The sequence below is a fragment of the Oryza glaberrima genome, chromosome 8 (assembly GCF_000147395.1).
Source record: "Oryza glaberrima chromosome 8, OglaRS2, whole genome shotgun sequence".
NCBI lineage: Eukaryota > Viridiplantae > Streptophyta > Magnoliopsida > Poales > Poaceae > Oryza > Oryza glaberrima.
Genome location: NC_068333.1, coordinates 892,123 through 920,068, shown reverse-complemented (window position 1 = coordinate 920,068; position 27,946 = coordinate 892,123). Strand labels below are relative to the sequence as shown.

The window sequence follows — 27,946 nt, the reverse complement described above, 5'->3', positions numbered from 1 at the left end:
CAAACCCATGGGAGCGCGGCCTCTCTAGGGTCCTCCTCCTCCGCCGCCGCCGCCATGTTCGAGGATTTGGTGAGCAAGGTGCTCCCGGCCCTCCTCGGCCGCTACGTCAGCTTCCAGAAGGACCAGCTCACCATTAACATCTGGAATCGTAAGTCCTCGATCGATCCCTTCCCTTCCCCTCCGCGCTCCACGCGCCGACGAGGACCTCTGCGCTCCCCCCTCCCCCGTTCCATCGCGCTTCGCCCCAATCACGCCGCCGGTGCCGCGACGGCGATGTGGTTTTCGGATTCTATGGCTGGTTGCGTTTAGTGCCGAAACTGTTCTGTGTGGCGATTGCAATGTAATAAATGTGAATGTGCAATTAGGACCCAGTTTGATCGCTCTGTGATTTTTTTTTCTCCCTGTGCGCGCTGTGTCCCTTTATGCTTTGTGACTGTGATGGATGCTGATTTTGTTTTTTTCTTTCACTGATGGCTAACTAATTTTCCTAGAATTGATGATCACATATGTACGTCCTTTTTTTTAAAAAAATATTGTGCTGTCTCTGGCATGGTGGCTAAGAGTCTAGTTGTCTCCATGTTCAACAGAGGAAATAATATTGGTAGATGTAGAGCTGATTCTGGAAGCCTTCGACTACCTGCAGTTGCCATTCGCATTGAAGAAAGGTATCGATCCTGGGCTGTTTTTATGGATGCCATCGCCTTTACTTTTTGCTAGATTGTTGTGCCTTGTGTAGTTGTGAATTCTAATTTTTCTGTTCTACTACCTGACAGGACGGATTGGCAAACTAAGCGTCAGGATTCCATGGAAAACACTTGGGTGGGGTGCCATAATTATTGCCATAGAAGACGTGTTTATCTGTGCATGTCCACGGGAGGACTCTGAGGCATGTTATTGAATCTTGTCATACTTTGTTCAATTTACTTGTAATGATATGACATGTTGACCCAGTAATGGCTGTTTCTTTTCCAGTGGAGTTCAGATTCTCTGGATAAGAGAGAGTTAGATGGAAAATTGGCTAAACTTAAAGCTATTGAGCTTGCTAAGATTTCCAGAAGAATTACAGGTCCTGATTCCGTGTTCTTCGTGCATTTTGTTTTTTTAAGAAAATTACGATGCTTTAGTCTCATATTTAAATCACTGTTATCAAGCTTATTAACTTCAACAACATGTTGTTAGTGGTCATTTCGGGATTACCGTTGTTTTCATTATTTCCAATGGCATGCATTTTGTCCTCTCTTGAATATACCACTCTGCTACATTAACTTGTAATATGTATGTAACATGTTTCTTTACCTAGTTTTATCATATTGTCAATGGAACTGTATGGGATTTTCATGTCCTTTTGGAGAAACTAACAACCACCTCTGACAACTTCATTTGTTTTTATTTCTAGATAACCAAACGGGGCAATCACTTTTATCCTACATATTAGCAAAGGTAACAAGCTTGCAGTTTATTTTCAAGCGACTCTAAACTTGGAGGTAGTGCTAGAACATTAATTACTGTTCATTTTTACTCTTGTCAGATACTGGACAACATCCAAGTTTCTATAAGAAATGTTCATATCACCTATGCTGATAACTACAAAGATCAGGTATATCTGTTTACATCATATTCTATGCAGATTGGGTGTACAGTTCTGTTTCGCCTGAGGTTCAAGTTTGCGTTTGTTTGTAACATGGATACTGTTTATGTTTTCCCTACAATTATAGGATTTTGTATGCACATTGTTACTGAGCACCAGAAGTTTTTTCCCAGCAGTTATTACTTTTCCTACTCAAATTAGATCCATATCTAGGGCCTTCATTTATTTTTTTGCCAGATGAAAAAGAAAAGCTATGAAGTTTTCAAAGTTAGTGATTGCTGGGATATATCTAGTGCAACTGCAAACACAAATCTTTGGATGCTGTCACTTGAGACCATTGTATTTAATTTGTATTTGTTAGATTTAAGTTGGTGGAATGCCTCTTACATCATTCTCAAACCATATGAAAGGTGCACTTTTAGCCTTCCCCAAATTGCTTGGGGTTAAAGGCTGATATTGTTGCCGTATGAAGGGTGAACTTCCAAATGGTCATCCATGTACCTCCAAGTTTCCATGAATCTAGTCCAACCAAATAATTTTGTGTGTTTAGTGTGATTGTTTTGCTAAAAAAAAAAATCAAATTCAAATACCATCTAGTAGTCTACATTCAATGTTTGAATGATAGAATCCAAAGATAGGTTTGCACGAGATTTCATTTAATCTGCTACTTCCATAGTCATAATTTTTGCACTTTGTCTTTAGCTTGGAAGTTATAATATCTTCACTTTATCAGTTTTGTTTACAACAAGGAGACTATCTTGGAATAGTCCTGTTCGGAAATTCTACCATGGTAGCTTCCTAAATTACATTTTCAGTCCAAAACATTAATGGTTTGTGCAGAAGATGTGGCAATAGTGATGCACCCTTTCAGCAAGCTCATTTATTTTCTAGTTTCACACATATGTTTCTTTTTTTCCCCAGTTGTTCTGTCAGTTATTCTCAACTCTGCTTATTTTCTTTCTGATACGTCAACAGGGAAATTTCATGTTTGGTTTGGAATTCTCCAGTCTCTCGATACAAACGGATCCGAAGAAACAAAGTTTTGCCATGTGAGTTAGCCATTTTTTTTAATTCTTTGTTCTTGCCAAGCTGCCAAAAAATGAGGAAACAAGAGGGAAAAGGAACAACATATTGAGAGCCAAAGCTTCCAGTTCCGGTTCAGTTCAATGGATTATTTATATACAATTTATTCTTATCTTCATTATTTTGCCGCTGAAGATAAGGATATTTTGATTAAGAAAAGTTTACACTAGTTCTTCATTATTTTGCTACTGGAGATTAGAGGATTTTTTTATCAGGAAAAAAAGTTAAAACTGATGCAATTGCTAAACACTAAAGGAAATGCTTGCCAGCCATTGAAGTTCTTAGAAGCGTCAACTACAAGTGGGGTCTTAGAGATAACCAACCTAATATGGAAACTTGTTTCAGAAACTGCACTACAAGATTAGCTTGGCTCCTGAAGGAACCCATACTTCTACAACAAATTTTATTTCCAAACGCCTCAAGAACTTCCTTTGTCGGTTGTGGCTATAGCTTTTGGAACTCTCTCTTGTTGTGTGAATTATGATGTATCATGAAATCATAAGGAATTTTTAGCCTTTTGCTGTTAAACAATTTCTTGCACCTTTTTGGACAAACATTTTTAATGGCTATGGAATATGGACAATTTGTATGCCAATGTTGCGGTGTAGAGATACGGTTTGCTAGGCTTGCAGATAATTTGGTAGCCAAACGGTTGGTTGCAGATATGTGCTTGTGTTGTGTGCGTATGTTAAAGTTCACATTTTTTTTCTGTGCTTTAGGTCTTTGATGGCCATGTCAAGACAAGATGAAGTAAACAAGACAGTAGAGATATCCAATGTTGGCATTTACTGTCATCACTTGGATGAACAGCAGGGTTCATGTGATACTGGTGGTCTTACTGAAACTAATTTCAGTTTCAGTCACGAATTGGCCCATCCAAGAGATGCTTATCTTCTAAATCCATTTAACGTGACTATATTTGTGCTTGTAAGTGTATTTATTCCACATGTTTCCTTCAATAATTTTACTAAATTTAAAACAGTCCAGGTTTTCTGGCTGAAATTGTAGAACCTAGGTGTTATGGTTCGTGCATATAACCCTGACTTTTAGGGCCTTAAGGTTTCAGAAAACCACAACCTAGACAAATTCCAACTAATTAACCATCTTTGCTACAATATTCTCCAAAATAACACAGTATTAGACTTTTTGATCAACTCAAACAACAAACAAACAATTCATAGATATTTTATGATGGTATAAAGATAGGGTGAAATACATGTCCTGCTTCTCGTGCCCCTTTGGGTCATTTGGAACTATCCTTCAACAACGTCCACATGGATAGCTGAGCCTCCATTCAGTATGCTTCGGAGCATCTCATGGATCTCTCAGGCACCGTGGAAACTGTCCAGAGACTTGAGTTACTCAGTAGTGTTATTCCATTAATGTAATGTGGCTTAATTTTAATCCCATAAACCCCTGACTTTTCTAGTCAGGGATTGTTTGGTGTCCGAGTTTTCGACTCACATGTAGTCAATACAGTTTTGAGATAATGAGTTCTGGTGGACTGGTCAAATATCCTTCTGTTCATCTGTTGAATCTTAACATAAAGAGTTAATCTGTATGCATATGTCTGAATCTATTTTTTTTTGCAAGGATGTGAAACCTTATGTCCCTAAAATGTGGGTTATGCACGTTAAATCCACAAGACACGGTACCTGGTGTTTCTATGACTTCGACAGCAAAACCTAAGCTTTATAAAATTTAGTCTGTTATTAATGATAGTATTCTCAAGCAGCCTTCCAGTCTCATCTTTTGGCTTATGCTTATGCTTATAAGCCAAAATTTGAATTTTCAACCTTAAATTTGGAGTTGATTTTGGAGTATTTTCATCGTAGTTTATTTTTCAGCCTTTACTTTTAGATCGCTAAGAACATGTATATAAAAGTTTTATTTATAAATTATTTTCCGTTTGCAAATATGCCGTTTCGCTTATTCCGTCAATAAGCGAAATGATGGAGTCCTTCTTTGGCCGGCCTTCGAAAGTTTTCTGGGTTCTTTCATGATAACCTTGATTGTTTTGTCTTTTTTTATTAAAAAAATTAATGATGAATGTTGATCACTTAATCTAATGGAACTTCATCTTTATAACAGGCTAACAAAGCTGGAAAGCTTGATGGTGCACCTCGGTATAACATAACTGTAGAGCTAACTGCTCTGGTTCGTTTTGTTCTATTATTAGCACAGTGTAATTATGTTAAAATATTCTGGGAATGAATTGTTTATTGTCTCCTTACATTCTCCATCTTATCTTTGTAGATCCTATCGATTGATGAAATCCAGATTCAACAAATCTTGAATCTTTGTGATTACTTCTCCATCTGTGCTTTGCGAACAAAGTATGTTGTTCTAATCTAAATGACTAAAGCTGCCGTCCTATTAAAACATATATTTTAGGTTCCATTTACTCTTGTTCTGACTTTGTGATGAGTGATGACAATATGATCCTGCTACCCGTCTTTTTGGGGACAATCTGTAGGGGAGAGTCCAACTGTAAATCAATTAAGAGGGATTGAAATCATATAAACAAAGTTATAGGAGAAAAGTGAAAATAAATATCCCCCACAGAGAGATTCAAATGTAGCATTCTTTGAAACCGTTAACCCAACATCTCCAAAGTAAAAAGAAGCTTCCCCCTTCTAAATTTATTGGGGAACAGCTCACAAATGTGCCACTCTTTAACCAAATGTTCAAATAACCAAGAGTAGTTAATTCTTTGAATGAAATTACTTATTCCATATGGACAATATTGTGAAAAGGACAGATGAAACAAATCCCATGCACAATATTGACCAGATGACACACATCAGAGTGAACAAAAATGCTGGTCTCTTTTTTTCTTTTTATGGATACATAGAAGATTTTTTTGGATCATATTAGTATTGGAAATTAATGTTTGGGTACATCAATCTAAATGCTAAGCTGCTCTAGCTCAAGAAAAAAAAACCTATGATTATCTGAGCATAGTTTCATTTCTTTAGAATCCGTAGGAAACTTGTACCATTCAACATGCACTTGTTCTTACACCCATCCATATAGATGTGTACTTCATGTCCTCTCTAAATAATTCATATGCCATTGAATTGCTGAGAACACTAGTATTTCATGATGCCACCAATTGCTGAGAGGCGGATTCTGAAACGCGGGCCCATAGGTGTTTGCCAATATGTCATGCTCTATTAGAAAATTGACTAAAATCAAAAGTCTTTGTGCAAAAGTGTGAAGATGGTAAAAATCATGATTTAGAACCTTGGCAAAAGATAATCCCAGAATAATCTGTTTTCCATCATCAAAGGATGGGCAATCAGCTTGATAAGATTAGTAGATGTTTAAGAACGCCCCTCCACAAAAATAATCCTTTCGTAATTGGGCATTATTGCAAACTTTTTAAATTTGCTCTGAGCATCTGCTATACAGTAAGATTAAGCCATAAATGCTTATTCCCATATTTTCACAGGTATGGCCGTTATCGTCCCTCTCAAAGCTCTTTATCTAAGAGACATAAAGGTTGGCAGAGGATGTGGTGGCACTATGCTCAGAGATCCGTTTTAGCAGATGTTCGCAGAGAACTGAGGAAAACTTCATGGAATTACTTGGGGCAACGACTGTGAGCTTTTTGAAAACTCTTTCCTTTTCAACTTGATTTGTAAGATGTCAAATGAACATAAAATCGTAGTTGAATGGGTAAAGATAACCAATTATTCTATATGGTTATTTTCATACATATAAAATGGAATACATTTTTGGTAAATATTCAGATCTTGGAAACTAATTGAAATTTATTCCTCAGGGAAATGACTAAACTAATTGGCTGTATGGTTTTCCCTTTTGTGTCAAAGTTTAGGTTGTTGGTAGCAGCAAATGCAATAAGATACCTATTAATATATGCTCCTGTTTTCCTTTTTTCTTTCTAAACAAGCTTCAGGGAGCTCAGGGTCTCAGAACTAATGAGGCATGGACCCTATCTATGACGTAGAGATAGCTACTTGAACATTTTATTGTTTTTTACTAGATGGTGGTAGCAATTGCTGACTTGGTTGGCCTTTCACCCCTAGTTACAAGTCATCCTCATATTTTGCCACATACATGGGTTTAGTCCTCCAACGCCTGTTAGAAGTTACTAGTTAGAACTCACTTCGACCTGGTCATGTCTTGGTCATTTCTTTTCAGGTCAAATAGGAAGAATGCAAATCTTCCACCTCTGGAAGGCACCTACAGCTTAACAGCTGTTTAATCTTCCTTGCCAACCCATCGTGCGAAACCTGGTTTCTTGTCATACCGCTCTTGGTTTTTAACTCTAAAACTTTATGATTATCAAATTTCATTATCTTAAAATTTCTGGAACCACTAAGAGTTAATACTTTCAGTTTGATGATTCACGAGTATGATTGCTTTTGTCTATCTGAACCAAATGTCCATCTATCATATTCTGTTGTGTATGAAAATACCACTCTTCACATATGCCTCCTTGATGTGTTTAACAGGGACTGCCGTCGGAAATATGTCAATTTTTACAGAATGAAATTGGAGCTTTTGCAGAAAGGACAGGTGTGATTCTCTCGACATAGAACATGTTTCATCTTTTTCATATGTGTTTTTGGAGCACACATTGACATAAGTCTGTTATTTTCAGCTTGTTAGTGAAGACATTCTACAAGAGCTGGAAAATATGGACAGAGAAGGTGATATAGATGATATACTTAACTACAGAACTATTGCAGAGCAGAAATTACAGGTACTTGGTTTCTTTTATGTGAGGAATAATGTGAATATGAGACTTAATTTTGTCAAAAAACACATTTACCGTTGAAGCTGAAACTATCTTGATGGCTTGACCTTAATCAATCACATATCTAACATCCGTATCTCATAATTTCTCACTTGCCCAATATTCTTAATCTGGATTGATGGTATATTGGCCTTGGCAACTTAGTTTAACTAGTAGTATATATCTCCAAGGCTTGGATATGCTACCATGGTTTTTTTGTTTCCTCCTGGTATGTCTATACACACATCAGATTCTCACTCTGCAGTAATTCTAGGATCAATTTTGCGTTAATCCACCTCTGTTAGGCTCTCCAATGTGGGATTAAACAGGGATATCATATTACTTTCCTTTTTGGTAGAAAGTGACCTGGGAGTGATCGACCAATACGAGCAATGCATCTGGACTGTAGCTTTGATTGCATTTTCTTCCCATTTTCATTATAAGAACAATTAATGAACCTGGGCGTGATCTACAGTTGTTTTTGGCCTCTTATGTAGAACTTGCATATATTAGATTCATGTTTTAGAATGCATATCAATCTTTTAGTTTTTCAGCATTAGCTTTGCCAATATCTCATTGATTATTTACAGGAAGCATTGGTGAAATCTACCAAAGATAATTTTTCTAGTCCAGGAAGTCCTCGAATTGATGATCAGTCAGCTGGGGCAGGCCAAGGATGGTTAAAGTGGCTTTCTCGTGGAATGCTTGGTGCTGGTGGAACAGCTGATACCAGCTCATTTGCTGATGTTTCAGATGACATTATTAAGGTACTCTGTGGTTCTAGAATTACTGTATATAAGGCCATTGCAATTGATTTATAGGTACAAGAAATGACATAACATCTTACATTCAAAATCTCTCAGGATATATACGAGGGAACGGAATTCCATCCTATTTCTTCTGCTGAAAATCATTTGACAAAAGAAAACCACTATTCTTTATTTGTTAGGTTATCTTTTTCTGAGATCCTTGTAAGCATCACCTCCAGGCAAGTGTTGCATACCTATATCACTGGTACTTCCATGTTATACTGTTGCAGACATTCCATTACCAATTATAATAAATTTTAGGTCAGCACTGCTAATTTGCTAAATATTGCAGAAGCAACAAGCTAAGTAGTTAGTTTTTGGCCATATTTAGTAAAGTAATTTCTATTATGAATTTGAAATGCAGTTGCTTACCTAGCTGAGTAAAACAAGAGTAGCCCAAAAGGGCCCTGTGTGATGAGCGCTCCCTGAGCTCATTTTGTTGTAAACAATCACAATAACAGCTTCAACCTTCATGAAACAATTAAATGTTAGTATTTATTAGATTCTGTTTGGATGGTGGTAACTCCTGATAAACTGCTGTCCATCCTAACGACTTAACCCCCCATGTACCATACTCACAAGCACCAAGAACACCATTTTTCCTTGAACTTAACTAAAACTTTTAGAGTCTACAGAAGTTCTTATCTCTGTAGTTTCTTGAAAGTCTTTCCTTGTTATACTTGCTGTTTTGTCAGATGGGTGTCTATTGGTGTGGTGGGCTTGTGGCAGTTAAAAAACCTGTAGCTCCTACTTCCTATAGTTTGGTTATTTGTTACTGATGATCAAGAGTTCTGTTTCCTATTTGTTATGCAATGAACCTTATATGACAATGGGCCGATGGTCCAAAGTATTTATAACAGAGCTACAGACAAAAATACGCATAAATACCCTATGCTAGAAGATAAATGCAGAGCTATATGCATATGTGTGACACTGTTTACTTGGTTTCATTTATCTGGGGAAACATTTATTGTTGGTTAACTTCGCAAAATGTTTTATGGTTTAGGAAAATTGGCATGAAACTTGTAGATGCAATGTTCACTGGGCTTGGTGTTGAATGTAAAATATGGGATGATTCAACAACTATCCTTGCCTGGCTTGATTCACTTGAGATCATCAACCCATTAAATGAAAATAAAGTCTTGCTGGCTGAAAAGGTACACTTACATAAATCATCAGGAACATTTTGTTCCTTTTGTGAATTGCTCGTCTTTTAAAATATAATCTATTTTAGTGTAGCACTGGTGATGGTCTGGGGACACCTGTTATCAGTGTTCAAGTTGACTGTCCTAAGTCAAACCATAGCCCAGAAGCTTTGACACGGGTACTTAATTTCCATCCAAAGAGAGTTACAGAAGTCACTACATATGGCTTAAAGATTTTAATTGCTGATTTGTATATTTTTGTCCATTCCCTTTTTAGGTTGTTGTCCAGGAATTCAGTGCCATATATGAACCAGTGTTCATCTATAATCTCATGCACATCTATGATTTGTTTTCCTCCTTCCAGTTTCAGCATGATAGGGTGAGTGTTCTATTGTACACCCATGTTCTATTGCTTGGGAGGATAAACATAAACATATTGATCCATTATGCATATTATGTGCTTCCCCCTGCACTAACATTATCTCATTTTGTAATGAGTAAATTGCATTCACGGTGCATCAACTTGTCAGGTGGGTGCAATTTGGTGCAATAACTTGAAAAATGAGCGTTCTAGTGCAACAACTTGGCATGTATGTGCAATTTAATATGAGAACTTTATCAGTGATCGTATAAATTCAACAACTTGCAAGGTAGGTACGGTTTTGATACAATAAATTAAAAGGTTATGCAACAACTTAATTATTTGGAGCATTTTTTTTATATAAATTCAATTTTTAAGTACTACTTTTGACAATATACTAGCACGGATGTGTATAAGTATGTTTATATTTTTATGCTAATAACTGATAACTGAAAGCCAATTAAATTGGATGTAGAAATTATTATATTTCGATTGATATTTGAGAAGATGAAGAAAACAAAAAAAAAATTCTTAAAGGTATTTGTCTGTAAATTGTACTATTATGTGCAGTATAATTCTTAAAGATTAAATTCAATATTATAAGATAATATCCGTATGATTACTATGTAATGTGAAAAAAACTCACCTAGCATAAGCTTAGCCAAGTTGATATACCAAAATACTAAATTATTATGTTCTTGTACTAGAATGCACGCACTTGTCAAGTTGTTGCACTCGGACGTTTAATTCTCATGTTCTTGCACTATATCGCACCCACCTACCAAGTTGTTGTACCGTGGGTGCAATTTACTCTTTTGTAATTTACTTGTTGCACCTTCCAAGTACTTTATGCTCATGCCTGGACTGGGATTTTTCATCCCAAGGAGTAGGTTGTACGGCGGCTTGTAAATGCCATGTTAAATATTTTTTTCCCCAAAAGAGTGACAGCTAGGATTGCTCTTTGTTCCTTAAAATAGGAGTTATGGTGATGATGTGCGTTATGCACCAATCCCCATATGGCTAGATATCATGGTTCCCCTTACCGTTTTCGGCGCGGATACCGGACCCCTGCGGTAAGGTGGTTACCGCGAAAACCGCGAGACATACCATGGTTTTAAAAACTGAAAATGTTACTGTGCATGGTAACTGCGATAACCGCGCGGTTTTGTAAACCCTGCTAGATATTAGTATGTATACATGGCTGAGGATGTTTGCAATGTGTTTTGTTAAAGAAACTACATTCTTTGTATATGTGTATACTTAGTTTTTGGGTCAATGTGTATAAATACATTGAAACTCTAGATCATATAGTATGTTACTATATTTGTCTGGTGGCTGTCGTCAAGGCATGGGTGTGTCGCTAGTCTTATGTACTTGTATATCCCTGCAGGTACTTTCCTCACTAAATCGTTTTGATAGTTTTGGAGCAAGACTTCTCTCCAAACTAAAGTAAGTTCTCCCCCATTTACTTTTTTTTTGTTAACACTGTAATGTAAAAATATCACTTGACTTGTTGCTTTAACATAATTATAGGTATACGTCTGCAAACCGAAAAAAGCTTCTTTGGGATTTAAGGATTCACCACTTTGTTGTCAGGCTACCATCACGAAATTGTGGAACGGAAGAGCTTATTATGGTATGGACTAATTATAAATAATGTTTTCATAAATCTTATGTTCCAAATTTCCTTATATGTTTGTTGATGTGGATCCGGTAGATGCCTGTAAGCCAGCATTGCAGATCAGATTCACTTTGGGGAGTTCATACTTTTGTAATGTGCATGTCTGGCCTGCCTTCAACAACAAGCACTACGGCCAAGAGCAACATGCAATGGGTTTTTAGCTTGTTACATACAGACTGTTATGTGCATGCATTTGCATGTGCAAGCTTCAGTCGCAGTAGTCACCTGGCAGTAGATATGGGAAAATCAGTTAGTTTTTGTTAGGAGATTAGCGTGGTTTAGTTTGATGATGAAGAAGAAAGAAGAACTCTTCATGAGGCTATCTCTTCTCTGCCCTTCTGAGTTGGAAGCTTGATGTCTATGTCAAGGTTTGTGCTGGTTGGGTCTAGAGTCATCCAATCTCCATGACAACTTGATAACTAGTCAATACCATGCCCCTGTTTCATTCTTGACTTATACTAAAATAATTTGGACTGTTTAATAACAGACACTATTGTTAGCCAGCCGGAATCCATTGATACCAGCTTATCATCTTAATGTCCTCACAACATTTTTTCTAGCTCAATGGTCTTTAAAAGAAGTGGTTTACATTAAATATAGTCTTTTATATATTTTCCAACTTTCAGTTGGTTGTTTTAATTGGCTTTGTAAATTGTGATTGACAATAAGTACATATTGCAGGTTTTTGAGGCTGGAGATGTATCCATGCAATCCAAAGATACAGTTAGGGATGCTTCACGGACACAAGAAAGCAATTCTTTCCTTGATTACATATCGAAAACTCTTCCTAGTAATTTTTCTGATGACCTGCTCATTGGCTTCAAATTGGATGATCTTTATAATCATTTTGAGGTTAGCCTCACCGGATTTGAGGTTAGGCATGTTGCACTTTTTATTATTCTTTTTTATGCATTCAATATCCACCAGAATCAATGGTAAATGTATACATGTTTGCAGGTGAAGGTATTGATGCCGGATAAGCATGATATTTCCTCCACATTTGTCAAACTGGATGCTTCCATTGTATTTGGATTGTGCATATTCTTAGATGAACCAGTGCTGAAGCAATTGGAGGTACTCATTATTTAAGACCTGGTGACTAACTACTTTACAGTTGACTTTTGATGTTCTGGGTTATCATGCATTTATATGATTCATACAAAAGGTGTTTCACTATGGTGCATACAATGTGTTCTATCTGCATACAATATGCTCTCGCTGTAAGTTTCTCTAAGCAAATTATTTGAAACCATTGTTTTGGCAGGTTTCGTTTATTGTGCCATTTGCCAACATGTACTTTTGTCAGACATTGTACAGTGCTTTTGTTAATTTGTGTTTCTACTATGCGAAAGAAACCGACCTAATCAGAAATAACACTTCGGATGATACTAAGAGTGAACCCAAGAAGCTAGCCTTAAATATGTTTGCATCTCTAAAATTAGCCAAGCTGAGTTTAAGGGTTGACCTTGAGGACCATCACGAGGAAAGTTCAGCTATAACTGTTTGTATTGGAGATGTTGATATCAGGTCAGCATCTGTTCACTAAATCACTAGTCCTGCAATCTTGTTTATTTTCTCTTGACTTTTAGATGTTGCTGTAATTTGTAGGTATGCTATCCAGGAATTGTCAGATATATGGGTTATTGTGAAGATGGTTCAAATTACTTCCAATAATCTGAAGGAGGAATCATATTCATGTGTGCTATGTTTATCAGGAAACTGCAAAACCTGTGTAAACTTGACAGGATTTCCTGAAAGTTCCACTTCTGATGCTTGCTTAAAGCTGCATTACAGGACTCTTAAATATGAAGATCAAATGCACCATGTGTACCAGCTGAACCTAAATGATGTTGATCTGCATCTTATTCCTTCTGTTTTTGGTCAGATAAGGAGGTTTCTAAAAAGTCTTGATGCAGCATATCCAGATGGCACTAATGTTGTGCTCTCAGAACTGGATCTGGGTTCAATGAAATTAGGATCAGCCAATACCAAATTTCCTAAGTTTGCTCTTTCTAGTTTCTGTGGTGTAGACGGCACATTATTTGCAGGAATCCCTGTTGATCACTTTCCCTTTGTACGGATGGATTTCATATCTGGACATCAGGCATCAGGTGGTTCATCTTCAAAGAGTAAATGCAATGAGACTTCTGATTTAAATTGTTACTGTGCACAAGGGCCTGCAAGCAATTCACTGTGCAAAACCAAGCATTCCAATTGTTCATCCAACTCATCTCAGAACTCCATGAATGCCAGTTTAACTGTTCTAGATCTATCTCTTGTTTCTGTTAGGGTGCATTTCCATGAATCATGTGGTATTTTAGCTACACTTAGTGTTCCCGAGTCTATAGCTGCACTCTCATTGTCTGATGCAAGCTCATGGGACTTGTTGTTGTCTGCTAAAGATATAATGCTTTCTTCATCATGGACCTCTCCAAGTGTCCATGAACTACTATGGAGTAGATCTTCACATGGTAATGCTAATATTCTCAACATCCGTATTAAAAAGGACTTTCCTGCACTGTCAACTGAAGTATGTATTGGAATTCAAAATGTTTGCTGTGTATTACCATCAAAGTTACTCGCTATGTTTATTGGATTCTTTTTGTTGGACGATTGGACTTCTTTGCCAGAAGAGCATCACTCTGTGGAAAATCACAATCTTGAGAGCTCTGGAGAATCACTTGACAGTATGACATATACATTTGAGTTATGTGATTGTGTTGTGCTTTTTCCTGTGGAAAATCAACATTTTTTTGGTCTAAGACTTGGTGTTCCATATTTTTTTGGTGAGTTCATTTCAACTGGAAGCACTGCAGAATTTGCAAATCGTATCCCCAAAGAATTCTTCAGTTCAGAGTGTATGGTTTCCAGCAGAGTTGACATCATCAGCCTGTGTGCAGTTAAGGCATCCATATCACTTTTATTTCCAGATGACCAAGCAAATTTTATCCTGAAGCTTGATGAAAACATGCCTAGAAGAATCCAATCTCTTGTGGAAAAGCTTGACGCTGGTATATGGATTCAAATTCCTTGCATAGAACTATCCTGCTCCGAGCAATCATCTTTGCCCACATTCATTATGAGCAAAATATCAAAATGCAACTTAATTGCTGAAGGTAAAGGTCCATCCTGATTGAATTTTAACACCTCTGCAACTGTCTTGGTTATGTAATAATAGCTTGCACTTTGTTCTCTTATGTACAGATCTTTATTTTGTGGATGGAATGGAGGCAGTTTTTGCTGTTACTGATGAGTTAATTTCTATTGGCAAAGCAAGTAAACTGTACAAAGGCAACGCCTTGCAGTTTTTAGAACAAAGAATTTTAAATGAGGAGAGCCCTGGTCCTAATGATTCCATTAATATCACTGTTTCTGTCAGTGATCTGGCGATTTTCTTCTGTCACTCAAAAGATAAGGGTTTGGCATTGGAGAAGATTGCCAATGCAAATATGAAGTTTGATGTCTCTGCTGTATTGGTTAGTGAAAAACCAGAGCGCATTGACATGGATATTGTTTCATTAGCCCTTCAGTCATCTGACAGTCACACTCTTGTCTCCATTATGTCTGATGGGTCGTTGTCTCCTGTTTTCATCAAGTTTGCGAAGCATGATGGACGAGATGAAATATTAATGTCTGTACCTTCTTTTGAGGTCTGGCTATACTTAGTTGATTGGGACATCATTATCAATCATTTTCATTCGTACGCAAGGAAAGAAGAAAGCAGTTCCCCTGTGGTGCATTCAGCTGCTTTGCCTTGTTCTTCAGACTCTGCAACACCATCATTTCCTGAAACAGATTGTGGTTCATTAGATGATTCTAAGTTGTTGGTAACATGTGAAAATATTGATTGTGTAGTTCATGTACCTATCTGGCAGAAAACAGAAAATTGTGCAAGCAATGTTATGCCTGGGACTTATGGTTCTTGTACAATGCAAGCTACCAGTCATCACTTTGCAGATGATATTCGATCTCCTGAATCAAAAGATTGCAAGTTTATCACCTTAATGTTCAATAGTAAACATTTTGTTGTATCATTAGGTGATAGCAGGATGAACTTCAGATGTGATTTAGATAGGATGAAGATAATACTGGAGATGATTCAAGGGGATAAGGGTACCTCTGTTCCGTTCATGCATATATCCAAGGCTAAAGCTGCTGGTTATATTCATCAACCGGAAGGGAAGCCGCTACATCTTTCTGTTGATTTACAAGCAGAATACATGGATGTTGGTTTTTCACATCAGATATTTAGCTTTTGTCGCAGTATGGAACTCAAGTTTCCTGTATCGTCATCATCTGCTTCCTCATTTTATTCTGTGACATTCAAAGTGGGATTAAGAAAAGGTTCTATCCTGCTAAATGATGGAAGGGTAAGTAACAGTATACTGCTAGTTATTTATTTGCTGCAAATGAAAATACCGACACACTGCCAATATAAAGCAACCATCCTTAAACTACCTATTTAGAAATATATTTTCTTGGTCATTTGGAAGCTAAAAATTTAGAAACAAATCGAATACATCACTTTTAACAGAAAAAAAGGACATCGTGAATGGAGCACTTGTTGGATTATAAAACTTTAATACTGAGTGCATGCAAATAGATACTTTTGTCCACAGAAGATTTTGTACTATGAGCAGTAATGGATATTTAGCTTCATTTGGTCAACCTTTCAAATGAATGGTGTAATGTAGGTTTGGTGTTCAGTGCACCACCCTTACCTAGAAAAAAAAGTCACATTCTGTAACTAGTCAAGCAACATGGATTTGTACTATCTTTAAATACCCAGATATGCCAAATGGCATTGCTTTTCAATAAGCCTCTGCCTCTAACCTTCGACTCTTTTCTGTTTCTGTGCTTTTGACAGTGGGGCAGTCATGGGCCTGTCATAGAGACCCTAATGAAGAACTTACTGGTGCAATTTAGTCAAATGAGCTATCGGATTGAAGTTTCTGCTTTTGTTGACCTTTTAGTAAACTACAACAACATTGATAAGGTAAAGTTCTACCTTCTTGCTCTATATACTGTATCTTTGGTTCTGAGTAAAGGAATAACAACACATATGCATGCAGGTTATGTGGGAGCCTTTTATAGAACCCTCAAAATTTCAGTTAAATGTTATTAGAAAATGTGCCAATCATGCGCTGGATATATCTCCTAGTACTGAGGTGTGGTTAAATTCAAGCAATCAGCTTAATCTAAATATATCAGAGCCTTTGATTGAGGTAAGTTATTCTGTTATACTTCATTTCCAACATTTACCAGTAAGCAAACTTCCTTGTATTCTTTTCCTACCAATATCTCGAGGTGATATGCCCCCAAAAGATAATATCTCAAAGTGATAAACATAAAGTTTTACTGCTGTTGTCTTCTTGGTCAAATAGTGATGCAGGTTTCAGGAAAGTTAGTTCTGTGATTATTATTTAGCTTTAAGTAATACTCCCTCCATTCAAGTTTGATCATCATATTTCAGTCTGACACAAAGACCAAGGACAACATGCGCGCTTATCATCTTCCTAATCTACTCCAGGCCAGCTGCCTATCGTTTGGCCATGCATGCAGGATGGAACCAAATGCTCTGTAGCCAACTGTAAATGCCATTAATTTCGCGTGCATGCCACGAGCTTTTATAGACTGCTCCCGAGGCGTCCGCACAGCAGCTGCTTAATTGTGCATGTAAAATGAAACGGCCAGCGCATAGGAGTTAGGATGAGGCGCAACAGCCTGCCCACTGCAAATGTGATGATCAAACTTGAAAATCCGATTTTTTGAAATATGATGATCAAACTTGAATGGAGGGAGTATGTGTTATTTAGCCTTTCAAAGTAATATGTGAGGTTTCTTGTAACACTAGAATTCATTAGGTTGAAAAACGTTGGTGCTTTAGCTTAGAGTCAGGGACTATGGGTGGGGAACTACAGATCCGTAGAATGGACTCATCCATACATCAGATGGATTATGTGAAATCCTCTCGGTGGATTTAAGAACTAACTCTATAGGATCTGTTCGATATATGTCTGGGACCTTTTGTGCTTTTAAGTATTAATTCTCAAATAAATTGGCAGGCTATCCTCAGGCTTGGTCAAATGATTACAAATTCTCTTAATCCAGTTAGTGAAGGTGGTCTTCGAGAAGATATTGGGATCCTGAGGTTAAGTCGTGATGATGTGCATACCAGAAGATATGCACCATACATCCTCGCGAATGACACGTCACTACCATTTAAGTTCAGGGTGTACCGTGGCGCTGTCAATTCAGATGACATTGATAGTTTCTCAGTAGTAGATGAAAATTCTGTGCCGGCAGGGTATGCAGTTCCAATTTATGTTGAAGAAGCTCTTGATGAATTCTTCTTTCAACACAGGGAAGCACGATCTTCTGAGCATCTTATTGAGAAACGGATGAGTGCAGTCTCACATTATATGATATCCATCGAGTTTGATGCAACTTCTGGGTCCTCTAAGCCAATGTCAATGGATCTTGTGGGCATTTACTTCTTTGAAGTAAACTTCTCATCCAGTAAGAAGACTCTTAGTGAAGAAAGCTGGGAAGCATTTGCATCTAACAGAAAGGGTAGTCATGAAAGCGGCTTAATTGTGCCTGTGGTACTCGATGTCTCCTTACACAACTACAGCAAGCTTATACGAGTTTACTCGACGGTAATGGCCTATTAAATGATCAGTTTCATCGTTAGATGCTTACACAGACTAACAGTATGTTTTATTGTAGGTCAAACTCTACAATGCAACATCAATGCCCCTCGAATTGCGATTTGATATTCCATTCGGTGTATCTTCAAAGGTATATACTATATAGTAGATGGATACATATTTTCTAATGTCTAGCTTTACCTGTTGCTTCTGTATCTTCTTGTGGGTGAACCTCTAGAAATAACCCAATGGTGGCCTCTCTGTGCCTTTAGATGGTTCAAAGGAAAAACAACTAGAATCTGGGTTTAAAATAGGTTGTTTGTAATTCAACATTAAAGTCGCTTATGAATTCAAAGTTATGTATTTGGATTTAGATGAAACTTTATCAGAGATTGGTAGTTTGGTACTAGCAAGCGGCTTCAAATTATTTCTACACACAGCATAATTAATGTGAACTGTGGTTCCCACTGCACTGGTTAACTACTTTGCAAAGAAGGCATGTCTTGAAGAGCATAACCATTTTCTGGGACTAGAGAACTTCATATCATGGCAGGATTCATTAGTCCTTGGCTAACAACGGATACATACTATCCTTTTGATAATCATGATTCCCTTGATCCCCATTAACAAGCTTTGACTTAAGAAAACTTATATCTAATGTATAGGATATATCTCTATGGAAATAATCCCATAGCAGGGGAATTAATTATTCATATATGTTATTTCCAACTAATATTGTGCTTGTGGGCGGCAAACAGTAATGTCTCACAAACAGTACCCCTTCCCCCTGTATTACAGATCACAACAATAATGAATATGCTAGTTGTTGTTCCTGCTCGAATCTGTTTTTTCCCCCTTTTTGGTACTATATGTAGCCTGTTTTTGCATAATGTGTCAGCCACCCAATGACAACTTCTGAACTACTCATAGAAATTGGTTAATTGAAATCAGCAAAATATAAGATTTCTCAAGAAACTTTTGTTCTGCAGGTATTAGGGCCAATTCTTCCTGACAAAGAGTTTCCACTGCCAGTTCATTTGTCAGAGGCTGGCCAGATTAGGTGGCATCCAGTAGGCAGAACTTATTTGTGGAGTGAAACCCACTCTTTATCAAGTTTGCTTTCACATGAAAGCAGGGTTGGGTTTATGAAATCATCTGTGTGTTATCCTTCTCACCCTAGTAATGATCCATTTCGCTGCTGCGTATCTGTTGAAGAATACAGTATCCCTACATCCAGTAGTACCCAGAAAAGCCAACCAAACTATGGGAATCCTATTCCAAAGGCTTCTAAGCAAATTTTGGCAAGGAAACATTTCATTCGGAAAGTCAGACTTAGTACACCACTTCTCATAAAGAATTATCTTCCTGTGTGCATTTCTTTGACAATAGATAATGGTGGGGTTGCGAATGAAGTTTCACTTAAGGAGGTAAGTTTCTTGTGCCTTACATATGTCTAAATTATATATTTTTATTTCTAACTTGTTACTAAATAATATTTTCCAGGTAAGCTTTGCCTCAATATTTTTTGTTGACCCTTCCAATGATCTTGGAATTACATTTCATATACAAGATTACAGATCGTTGGCCATAAAGTTCCCTCGTGTGGAATCATTCTCTACTGCAGCCAAATCAAATGGACCAAAATTCTCCTTAACAGAGACAATTACCTTCTACTCAAATGAATTGAATTGTATGCTGTTGGGACTATCTTTTTTTTATTCTGATTAATATATTTCTAAATATTTAAAGTTTCAGTGATAAATTTCATTTGCAGGTCCTCTCAATGTTACTTTGGAGAAAGCAATGGATGCTAATTCTGGTGCAAGAGAATTGTACCTTTCTGTCCCATTTTTGTTGTACAACTGCACAGATCTGTTGCTCACTATCACAGAAAGCAGCTGTGAAAGGAATGGATCCACTCTTGTGATCCCTTCTAGTTTCGAGTTGGATGGGCAGACAAGACATTTGCTTGGCAAAAATGGTCTTTTTCTTGTTTCAGAAGATCCACCTATACAGTCAGTGTCTTTCTGGCGCTTAAAGTACATACATACTATTTTTAAAAACTACTTTTGAAGATTTTATGCCTAACAGCATAGTGTGCATTTTGCTTAGCAGGTCTTTTGCAAATAAAATTCCACAGTTGGATTTTGCTGATGGAGGCAGCTCTTATTCAAACAGAACGGCTGCAAATAACACTAAGGATGCTCCAAAAGAATGCAACAAAGAGGCTAAAGCTTACATGTTCGCTCCTTCTGGGCATACACCTGCAACTGAACTTTTGGTAAAGTTGAATGCATCTGTACCTAACAGCGGAACAGAAACAACTCGACGAGATTGGTCAAGTCCATTTCTCCTTGTCCCTGCCAGTGGTTCAATGAATGCCACCATTCCACAATCATCTAGTTCTGGTGCATTTTTAGTTGCTGCAACATCTATACCTGTTTCAACAGAACTCTTTGGAAGAACAAGGGCTATTGCTTTCCAGCCCAGGTAATTGAAAGTTTTTCCGTTGTTATCCATGGTTGTTAGATGACAAGATTCTCGTCAGTGCACAGTAGATATTCTTAAATATCTTAAATGTGCATTATGTTCAGAGCCCTTTCGTTTTAAATCCAGATACAATCACTGGAAAGAAAACGAATATCATGATCCATTATGAAGAATAAATAGAAAGAATAAGACTAGATATTGAAATAGCATTGGTTGGTATTTCTTTTTATGTGGTTTCTGACCCCTTGAAATCCCTAGTGCATCATGATCGAGAAAATAAAAATCCCCAGTTGCATTTCGTTTGCATTTATTGTGCAGTACTTTCGTTTGCATTTGATTTAACTGGTTAACAATTTCTTAAGAGAAACCATTTGGTCATTCCTTTGTTTCAAGATACAGAATAGGGAGTGACTGCATTGGTAGTCTAAACTCTTAATTTTATACTCCCCCCGTCCCTAAGTATAAGGGATTTTGGTTGGATGTCACATATTCTAGTACAACGAATTTGGACAGGCTTCATGTCCAGATTCGTTGTACTAGAATGTGTCACATCCAATCAAAATTCCTTATATTTAGGGACGGAGGGAGTAGATTGTTTGAACAAGAATTTTTTCCTTTTTTCCCCCTTGCTTGCTCTCAAGAATTTCTTTCTGGCCAAGAGATCATCTGATGCCAGCGATAACATTAGATCTAGAGAAGGATTCATCATTTCTGATATTAAGACTTCATAATTCTATCTTAGCTCATCCTTTTTGCAGGCAACTAGTAATATTTTGATCTGCTTTCATGTTCTCCCCCTATGTAACTTTCTCATTACATGGTCGCCTGGCTATTTTGCAGATATGTGATTTGTAATGCATGCAGCAATGACCTGTTCTATAGGCAAAAGGGAACAAGGTTTTCTAAGCATTTAAGTTCTGGACAACACTCTTTTCTTCACTGGTCTGATACAGAGAGGTAATTTTATTAATATCCTATGTACCTGGATAATTATGTTAAGGCTCTGGTTCATTCATGTATGTTGTAAAATATGGGTTTAAATTATAGATAGCTCTAGTTTTCTATTGTTGCATGCATGCTAAAACCCCTTGTTTGCTATCCTGATACTCTAGGAGTTAATTTTTGTAACTGGAATCAGTCATCAGTCTTGCCAGAATGATAAGGCTACTTGTATTATCCGTTCATCTTATTTCAATCTTTACCGAGTGTGCTAAAGTATCTTCTTGCAGAGAGTTACTTGTTTCAATTCGTTTCGATGGGCCAGGATGGCAATGGTCTGGTAGTTTTTTCCCTGACCGGTTAGGTGATGTTCAATTGAAAATGAGGAATAGTGCCTCAGGGGTGTCAAACATGATTCGAGTTGAAGTACAAAATGCTGATATCGATGTACACAGCAATAAATTTGCGGGAAGAAACAATAGCAATACCGGTACAATATTGATTCTGCTTTCTGATGACAAAACTGGTTTCGTACCTTACAGGGTTGACAATTTTTCAATGGAGGTAACTAGTTCTTGCTGTGTAGTTCACTTTGGGAACTGTAAAACACTCAAAACTAACAATTCTCATTCAATAATTTCAGAAATTGCGTATATATCAGCAGAAATGTGAATCCATTGAAACAATTGTGTATCCTTACACATCCTGTCAATATGCTTGGGATGAACCTTGCTATCCTCATCGCCTAACTGTCGAGGTATTTTGTCAAGATTCATTTTGACAGTTTAATTCCTTTCCATTAGGAAAAAGTCTAATCCTGCCCCATCCCACCAAGCACCCTGGACTATTAAACCTAGCATTGGTATTGAGCCCTGTAAAATTTCTCATCTTGTCGAAATACTCCCTGAGTGATGTTGCCTGTGTGGTGTGCTGGCTCGATGATTTTGCCATGTTACTGAGCTAACTATCCACTAACCAAATAAGAAGTATAGCATGAGCATATGTGGTTGCAGAAAGGATGATGACAGTTGAGCAAAGATAAAGCAGCCTTGCCATTGTTGCTCTTGTTGTATTTTTGTTATTCGCTTAGTGGTTTAGTCACTGGGCCAGCGTGGCAAAATTTTCGAGTGAGCATGCATCAGTATGGTAGAACTGTTAAGTGCATCACGTGGGAAAAACCACTGTGCGAAATATCTCAAGTGGTTATTTGGACTGGATATATTAGGGGGCTCAATACCCAGTTTTAAGTTCATGGTGCTAGGGAGACTCTTAGCTAAAGTGTGGGGGGCATTTGGATTTCTTTTCCATGTCAAGCAATCATACAACATGGTTTGACTCCCGTAATATTTTGCAGGTTCCTGGTGAACGGAGTTTGGGTACATACAATCTTGATATTCTAAATGATGATATTCATGTGTCCCTACCTTTGACATCCGAGGTAATTATACTCTCAAGTTGGTCTAGCAATGTATCATGTCATATGTGTTTTGAACTGAATTCTTTAAGGGCAAACTTGTCATATTCTTCTGATTAAACACTGTCAAATGGAGCTGGTTCCTTTGGTCAAAACATGATTCTCTAATCATGGAATTTCAGAAAAATAAACAGGTGTCATCAAAGTAGCAGTTAATCAGTAGACCTTTTCTTTCTGAATGAACTTTCTTTTGCCAGGATTTATGAAAGCAATTTTTTGTGCTTGTGAATATCTTTTTAGCTTTCGGTTCAATTATTTTGCACCCCTGGTTAATGTTTTAAGTTTTGTGTGGAGAAGGATTTTATCCTCTTAGGACCCTCTCAGAAAAGATTGAAGGTTTGTACAATTGGAAATCGCGTTGTCCAATTTTTCACATTGTTATGTCTAGAATCACTAGGATATAAATCTACATAATCACATTAAACAACGGGAGAGGCTGGATTGCTGCTGGGACATCTGGGTTTCTTTTTTATGATAATCTTTAGTTGACTGATATTGCTTACCAATTACTCCTTACAGTACTCTTGCTTTATGGCCTGGTTTAATTTTGATATACTTTTAACAGAAAGCTGAAAGGAAATTCTGCATTTCGGTGCACGCGGAGGGAGCAATTAAGGTTGCTTTTCAGGCTCACTAACTATTAAGAATTGATTAATCCATTTCCATTGGAAATTATGCATTTAAAATTATAAACTGCAGGTGCTTAGTGTTATTGATTCAAATTGCCACAACATGGACAAAAGAGAAACAAATCTCCTTGGTTCAAGGGAACCTAAAGATGCTGATCAGAAACAGGAGCTTGAGCTGAACTTTTCAGATGTTTTCAGAATACACTTGCCGTTTATTGGGATATCTTTGATAAGCTCACTTTCCCAGGTAGATCCTCAAATCTACCATGTTTTTCAGCAGTTGCTTCAAAAGAGAATTTTGTTTTACTATACTTCATTTTTTGGGCAGGAATTGTTGTTTGCTTCTGCTAGGGAGACAAGAATTGTTGCCATGCAGAGTTTAGATCAGCAACAAATTACGATTGAAATGCAATCTATGCAAATTGATAATCAATTCTCTGACAGTCCATACCCTGTCATGCTATCATTTGAGGGAAGTCACAAAGGAAAGAACATGAATTTTTTTAAGAGTAGAGATACGAAGGTGAGATCTCCAAATGAAAACTCTTCTCCAGAACCCATATTGCGCCTTGCTGCAGCTAAATGGAGATCTAATGACGCACCATTTGTTTCGTACCAATGTATAAACATGAGGTACCAGTCGTTCAATTATTATTATATGTTCTTTTGTATGTTGAGATTTAAACTTGTAATAACTTTCTCCATCTGGTGTTTGGCAGCATAGCACCTTTTCACCTTGAACTTGAAGAACGACTTGTCTTCAGCATGATTGACTTTATCAGATCTGTTTCCACTAGAATACATCTTGGACAGCTGGATAGAAGTTTTGACTTGGGTATTTTAGATGATGCTACGGATATATTTGGTCGATATGAGAAAATTTCAAAGCGCATATCTGGGAAGCCCCAAAGTTCCTACATGGTGGAGGCACAGCAAGACCAACTTCTGCCTTCTGTTGTCCCAATCGGTGCTCCATGGCAACAAATACACCTATTGGCCAGAAAGCAGAAAAAAGTATACATTGAATTGTTTGAGTTGACTCCTATCAAGTTGACTTTCAGGTTATTTTGTTTATGTTTTTATTTTTCCTGGACATCACTGCAGAAAAGTGTTATCAGTCAGTTTATCTGTTTGCATGTCTTCTGTTGTAGTTTTACAAGCACTCCATGGCTCAATAGGAATGAAAGTAGCTCAGATCCGAGCACAAGCTTCAACAACAGTACCGCAATTCAGGTGGAAGCATACTTCACTCCCCTTGCAGAATACTTCTTATTTTTAAAAAGAAACCTTGTTTTTCTATACAGAGCTCTCTGGTTTATATAGTATTACTCGATCATGCATCTGAAAGAATAGTTATTTATCCATATTAAAAAAAACTCCTGTGTATTCAGCGTATGCTCATGTTCACTCTGTATTGCATCTTTTCGAAAGAAACTATCTTTACAAAAATATATAGGAGAATCATATTTCACATCAAAGCACCGGTCATGCTTTGGGTTGTCTAATCTTCATCCTGCACTAGGATAGTAACTAGCTGACTGAATTCCTTAAAAAAAGACAGCATCGGAGGCAACACATGGTAGGCATTCTGTGAGAAAACTGAGAAAGCTGGGTGTCTGGAGCACAGGAATTTTGGAGAAATTTTACGTGAAAAAGTACAGTTCCACGCATGCTACAAAATTGTGGCACTTAACCTTCCGCTTGAAATTAATGTAGAAAGCTGCCTGAAGTTGAGGACCATGTATTATAAGCATACTTGTTAAAGCTCACAAGAAATAAGCCACTTATCCTGCCATCTGTAGTTTCATGCACGGCATGAGAACTTGTGAAGTGGCAACACAGAATATTTTCCGAAGCTGTAGTCAGTGTTGTTGAGGGCTCTAATTTGGTCAGGCATTGACATTTTATTTCCTTCTATTAATGTTATGTTCAGTTATATAAGGTTGCTATGAAATAGGAAAATTCTTAATGTGGTTATATATTTGTTTATTAAATTTATTTATTCTTTATGTGTGCTTCTATTATGCTACTTGTAGCAGTTTCTCTTTTTATATGCACTGCAATCTTATGTGAGTGCTTTGCCTCTTTGGCCTTTTTAACTTTTGGTTGCAGAGAGGTCTTATGGCCCTGATTGATGTTGAAGGAGTACCAGTTCACCTTGGAGAAATAGTGGTGGAAAATCTTATGGCCAGCTGGCAATCCATTCAGGACATTCTTGTGAGGCATTATAGCAGGCAACTGCTTCATGAAGTTTATAAGGTAAATGGCTACCATTCAGGCTAATTTTCTTTGTGGTCAAGGGCGGCTTTTGCATCTTGGTAGGTAGTAAAACGTCCAAAAGGACCACTGGGTCTTCAGAAAATACTGAGGGCAACACTAGTCATATATATGTTTTTAAAAAGTGTCAATTTGCAAGGAGTAAGGGTAGTCTATGTTTGCTGTATGAATTATTGAATTCAAACGGCCGAATCTGTTGTGATGAGACAGGTTTTTGGCTCTGCTGGTGTTATTGGAAATCCTATGGGTTTCGCTAGGAATGTTGGATTTGGCTTGAAGGACTTCGTCTCTGCCTCTAGGAGAGGGATATTGCAGGTTTGTAGATGCAAGCCTTGGAAGGAATATGCAGTTATGTAATCCTGCATCTCACATATCTATACTGTGCACTTTGACAGAGTCCGGTTGAACTGTTAAATGGGATAGCACAAGGTTCAAAAACACTTATCGGCAGTACAGTTTATGCTGTTAGTAGTGCCACTTCTCACTTCAGTAAAACTGCTTATAAGGTATTATGCCAAGTGCCTATTTGATAATTTGAGATTTACGTTCTCAAGAAATATGGCTCAGGAATGTTTTTGTTATGCAGGGTCTTGTTGCTTTTACATATGATGAGCAAGCTGCTTCTAAAATGGATGAACGGGAGAGGCAGCTAAGTTTGCATGGGGAAGGAGTGCTAAACGGATTTTTAGAGGTGAATGCCATTTCTCTATCAGATTGTTTTAACCTTGTAGCCAATACCTCGTCTTGCTTAAGAATTGAACCATTTGGCGCTTGTCGCTGAATATTGCACTTCTTTTCAACCACAATTTTATTATCAGTATATGCTTAGGGAGGAAAAAAAATTCACCTTTATGTCACAGCTTACTTCTGTCCAATCATTTTTTGCAGGGTTTGACCGGGCTCCTGCAGTCACCAATCAAGGGTGCCGAGAAACATGGTCTTCCTGGAGTTATCTCAGGTAGTCAATTCAATGTGCCTCCGTAATCAGTTTACTGTTGTTCATATCCCTGATCAAATGTTCATCTGTTTTTACAGGTATAGCAATGGGAACAGCAGGGCTTGTAGCCAGGCCTATGGCCAGCATTCTTGAAGCGACTGGCAGAACTGCACAGAGCATAAGAAACCGAAGCAACCCTCATGAATCGAACCGCCTACGAGTCCGTTTCCCAAGGCCCGTGGCCAGAGATCGTTCGTTGTTCCCTTACTCCTGGGAAGAAGCAATTGGGATTTCACTGCTTTTCCAAGCTGATGGTGGTAGACTGAGGGAGGAGACATTTGTCATGTGCAAAACGCTCAGAGAGCCCGGGAAGTTTCTTGTGCTTACCGAGAAACTGCTTCTGCTGGTTTCTAGCCCATACTTGGTGGATCTAGGATCACCCCAGTTTGTTGGTGTTCCTCCTGACCCTCAATGGGCGATCGAAACCGAGATGAGCCTCAAAAGCATTGTTCATCTGGACAGAGCTCAGGAGGTAGTGAACATTGTCGGGAGCAACGGTGAAACATCGCCAAGGGACAAAAGAGGGAGCATAAGAAACAGGGGTGCGAGCTCGGCCTTCATCCCGCTGTTCCATTTCAGCGTAGAGATGCCAAACATTGAAGACGCAGAGGGCACACTGCAGATCCTACTGGCACTTATCGAGAAGGGGAAAGCGCGAAGATGGGATAAGAACATCATTCACCGAAGCAACATTTACTGAAGTTCTATAACATTCGTTTCAGTGGTTGCCATCATTTTGCACCTCAAAAGATCACCAGCCAAGATCATTCCACGTTTTTTGATGTTCTCCCGGCTGAATCATGCCATAGACAATTTTGTAAGACTAGAACAGTGTAGGTAGATAACTAGATATAACGATGATCCACCACGCATATTATGTAGATAGTCCAATTTTGTGAGATATCGGTGCCAGTTGAGCTAGGATGGTTTTATTATTATTATTTTAGGCGTCCTGGGAATTTTGTCCATAGCCCCCCACTAGGTAAATGACTAGTTCTTGTAAATAAAATCAAAAGGCAATACTAAAAAAACGCTCGAGTATTAATAGCCCCTGTAAA

The 27,946-nt window shown here is 37.7% G+C and overlaps 1 protein-coding gene across 1 annotated transcript; it reads left to right on the top strand.

Moving 5' to 3' along the window:
• The first annotated feature begins 3 nt into the window (after positions 1–3).
• Positions 4–27,946, top strand: LOC127781898 (uncharacterized). Its single transcript, XM_052308963.1, has 48 exons — positions 4–148; positions 588–665; positions 774–886; positions 973–1,066; positions 1,397–1,440; positions 1,529–1,597; positions 2,564–2,637; positions 3,391–3,598; positions 4,763–4,828; positions 4,928–5,007; positions 6,126–6,275; positions 7,153–7,216; positions 7,302–7,403; positions 8,027–8,203; positions 8,300–8,424; positions 9,252–9,402; positions 9,480–9,569; positions 9,668–9,769; positions 11,142–11,200; positions 11,285–11,387; positions 12,114–12,305; positions 12,390–12,506; positions 12,697–12,959; positions 13,041–14,548; positions 14,637–15,802; positions 16,300–16,428; positions 16,505–16,657; positions 17,498–18,091; positions 18,162–18,233; positions 19,072–19,509; positions 19,586–19,772; positions 19,857–20,097; positions 20,195–20,572; positions 21,413–21,529; positions 21,802–22,075; positions 22,155–22,268; positions 22,866–22,949; positions 23,551–23,601; positions 23,685–23,861; positions 23,943–24,247; positions 24,334–24,675; positions 24,766–24,847; positions 25,727–25,873; positions 26,102–26,206; positions 26,287–26,397; positions 26,478–26,582; positions 26,780–26,849; positions 26,927–27,946. Exons 1-48 carry the CDS (start codon positions 55–57, stop codon positions 27,586–27,588), a joined length of 10,227 nt encoding a protein of 3,408 aa, XP_052164923.1. The 5' UTR covers positions 4–54; the 3' UTR covers positions 27,589–27,946.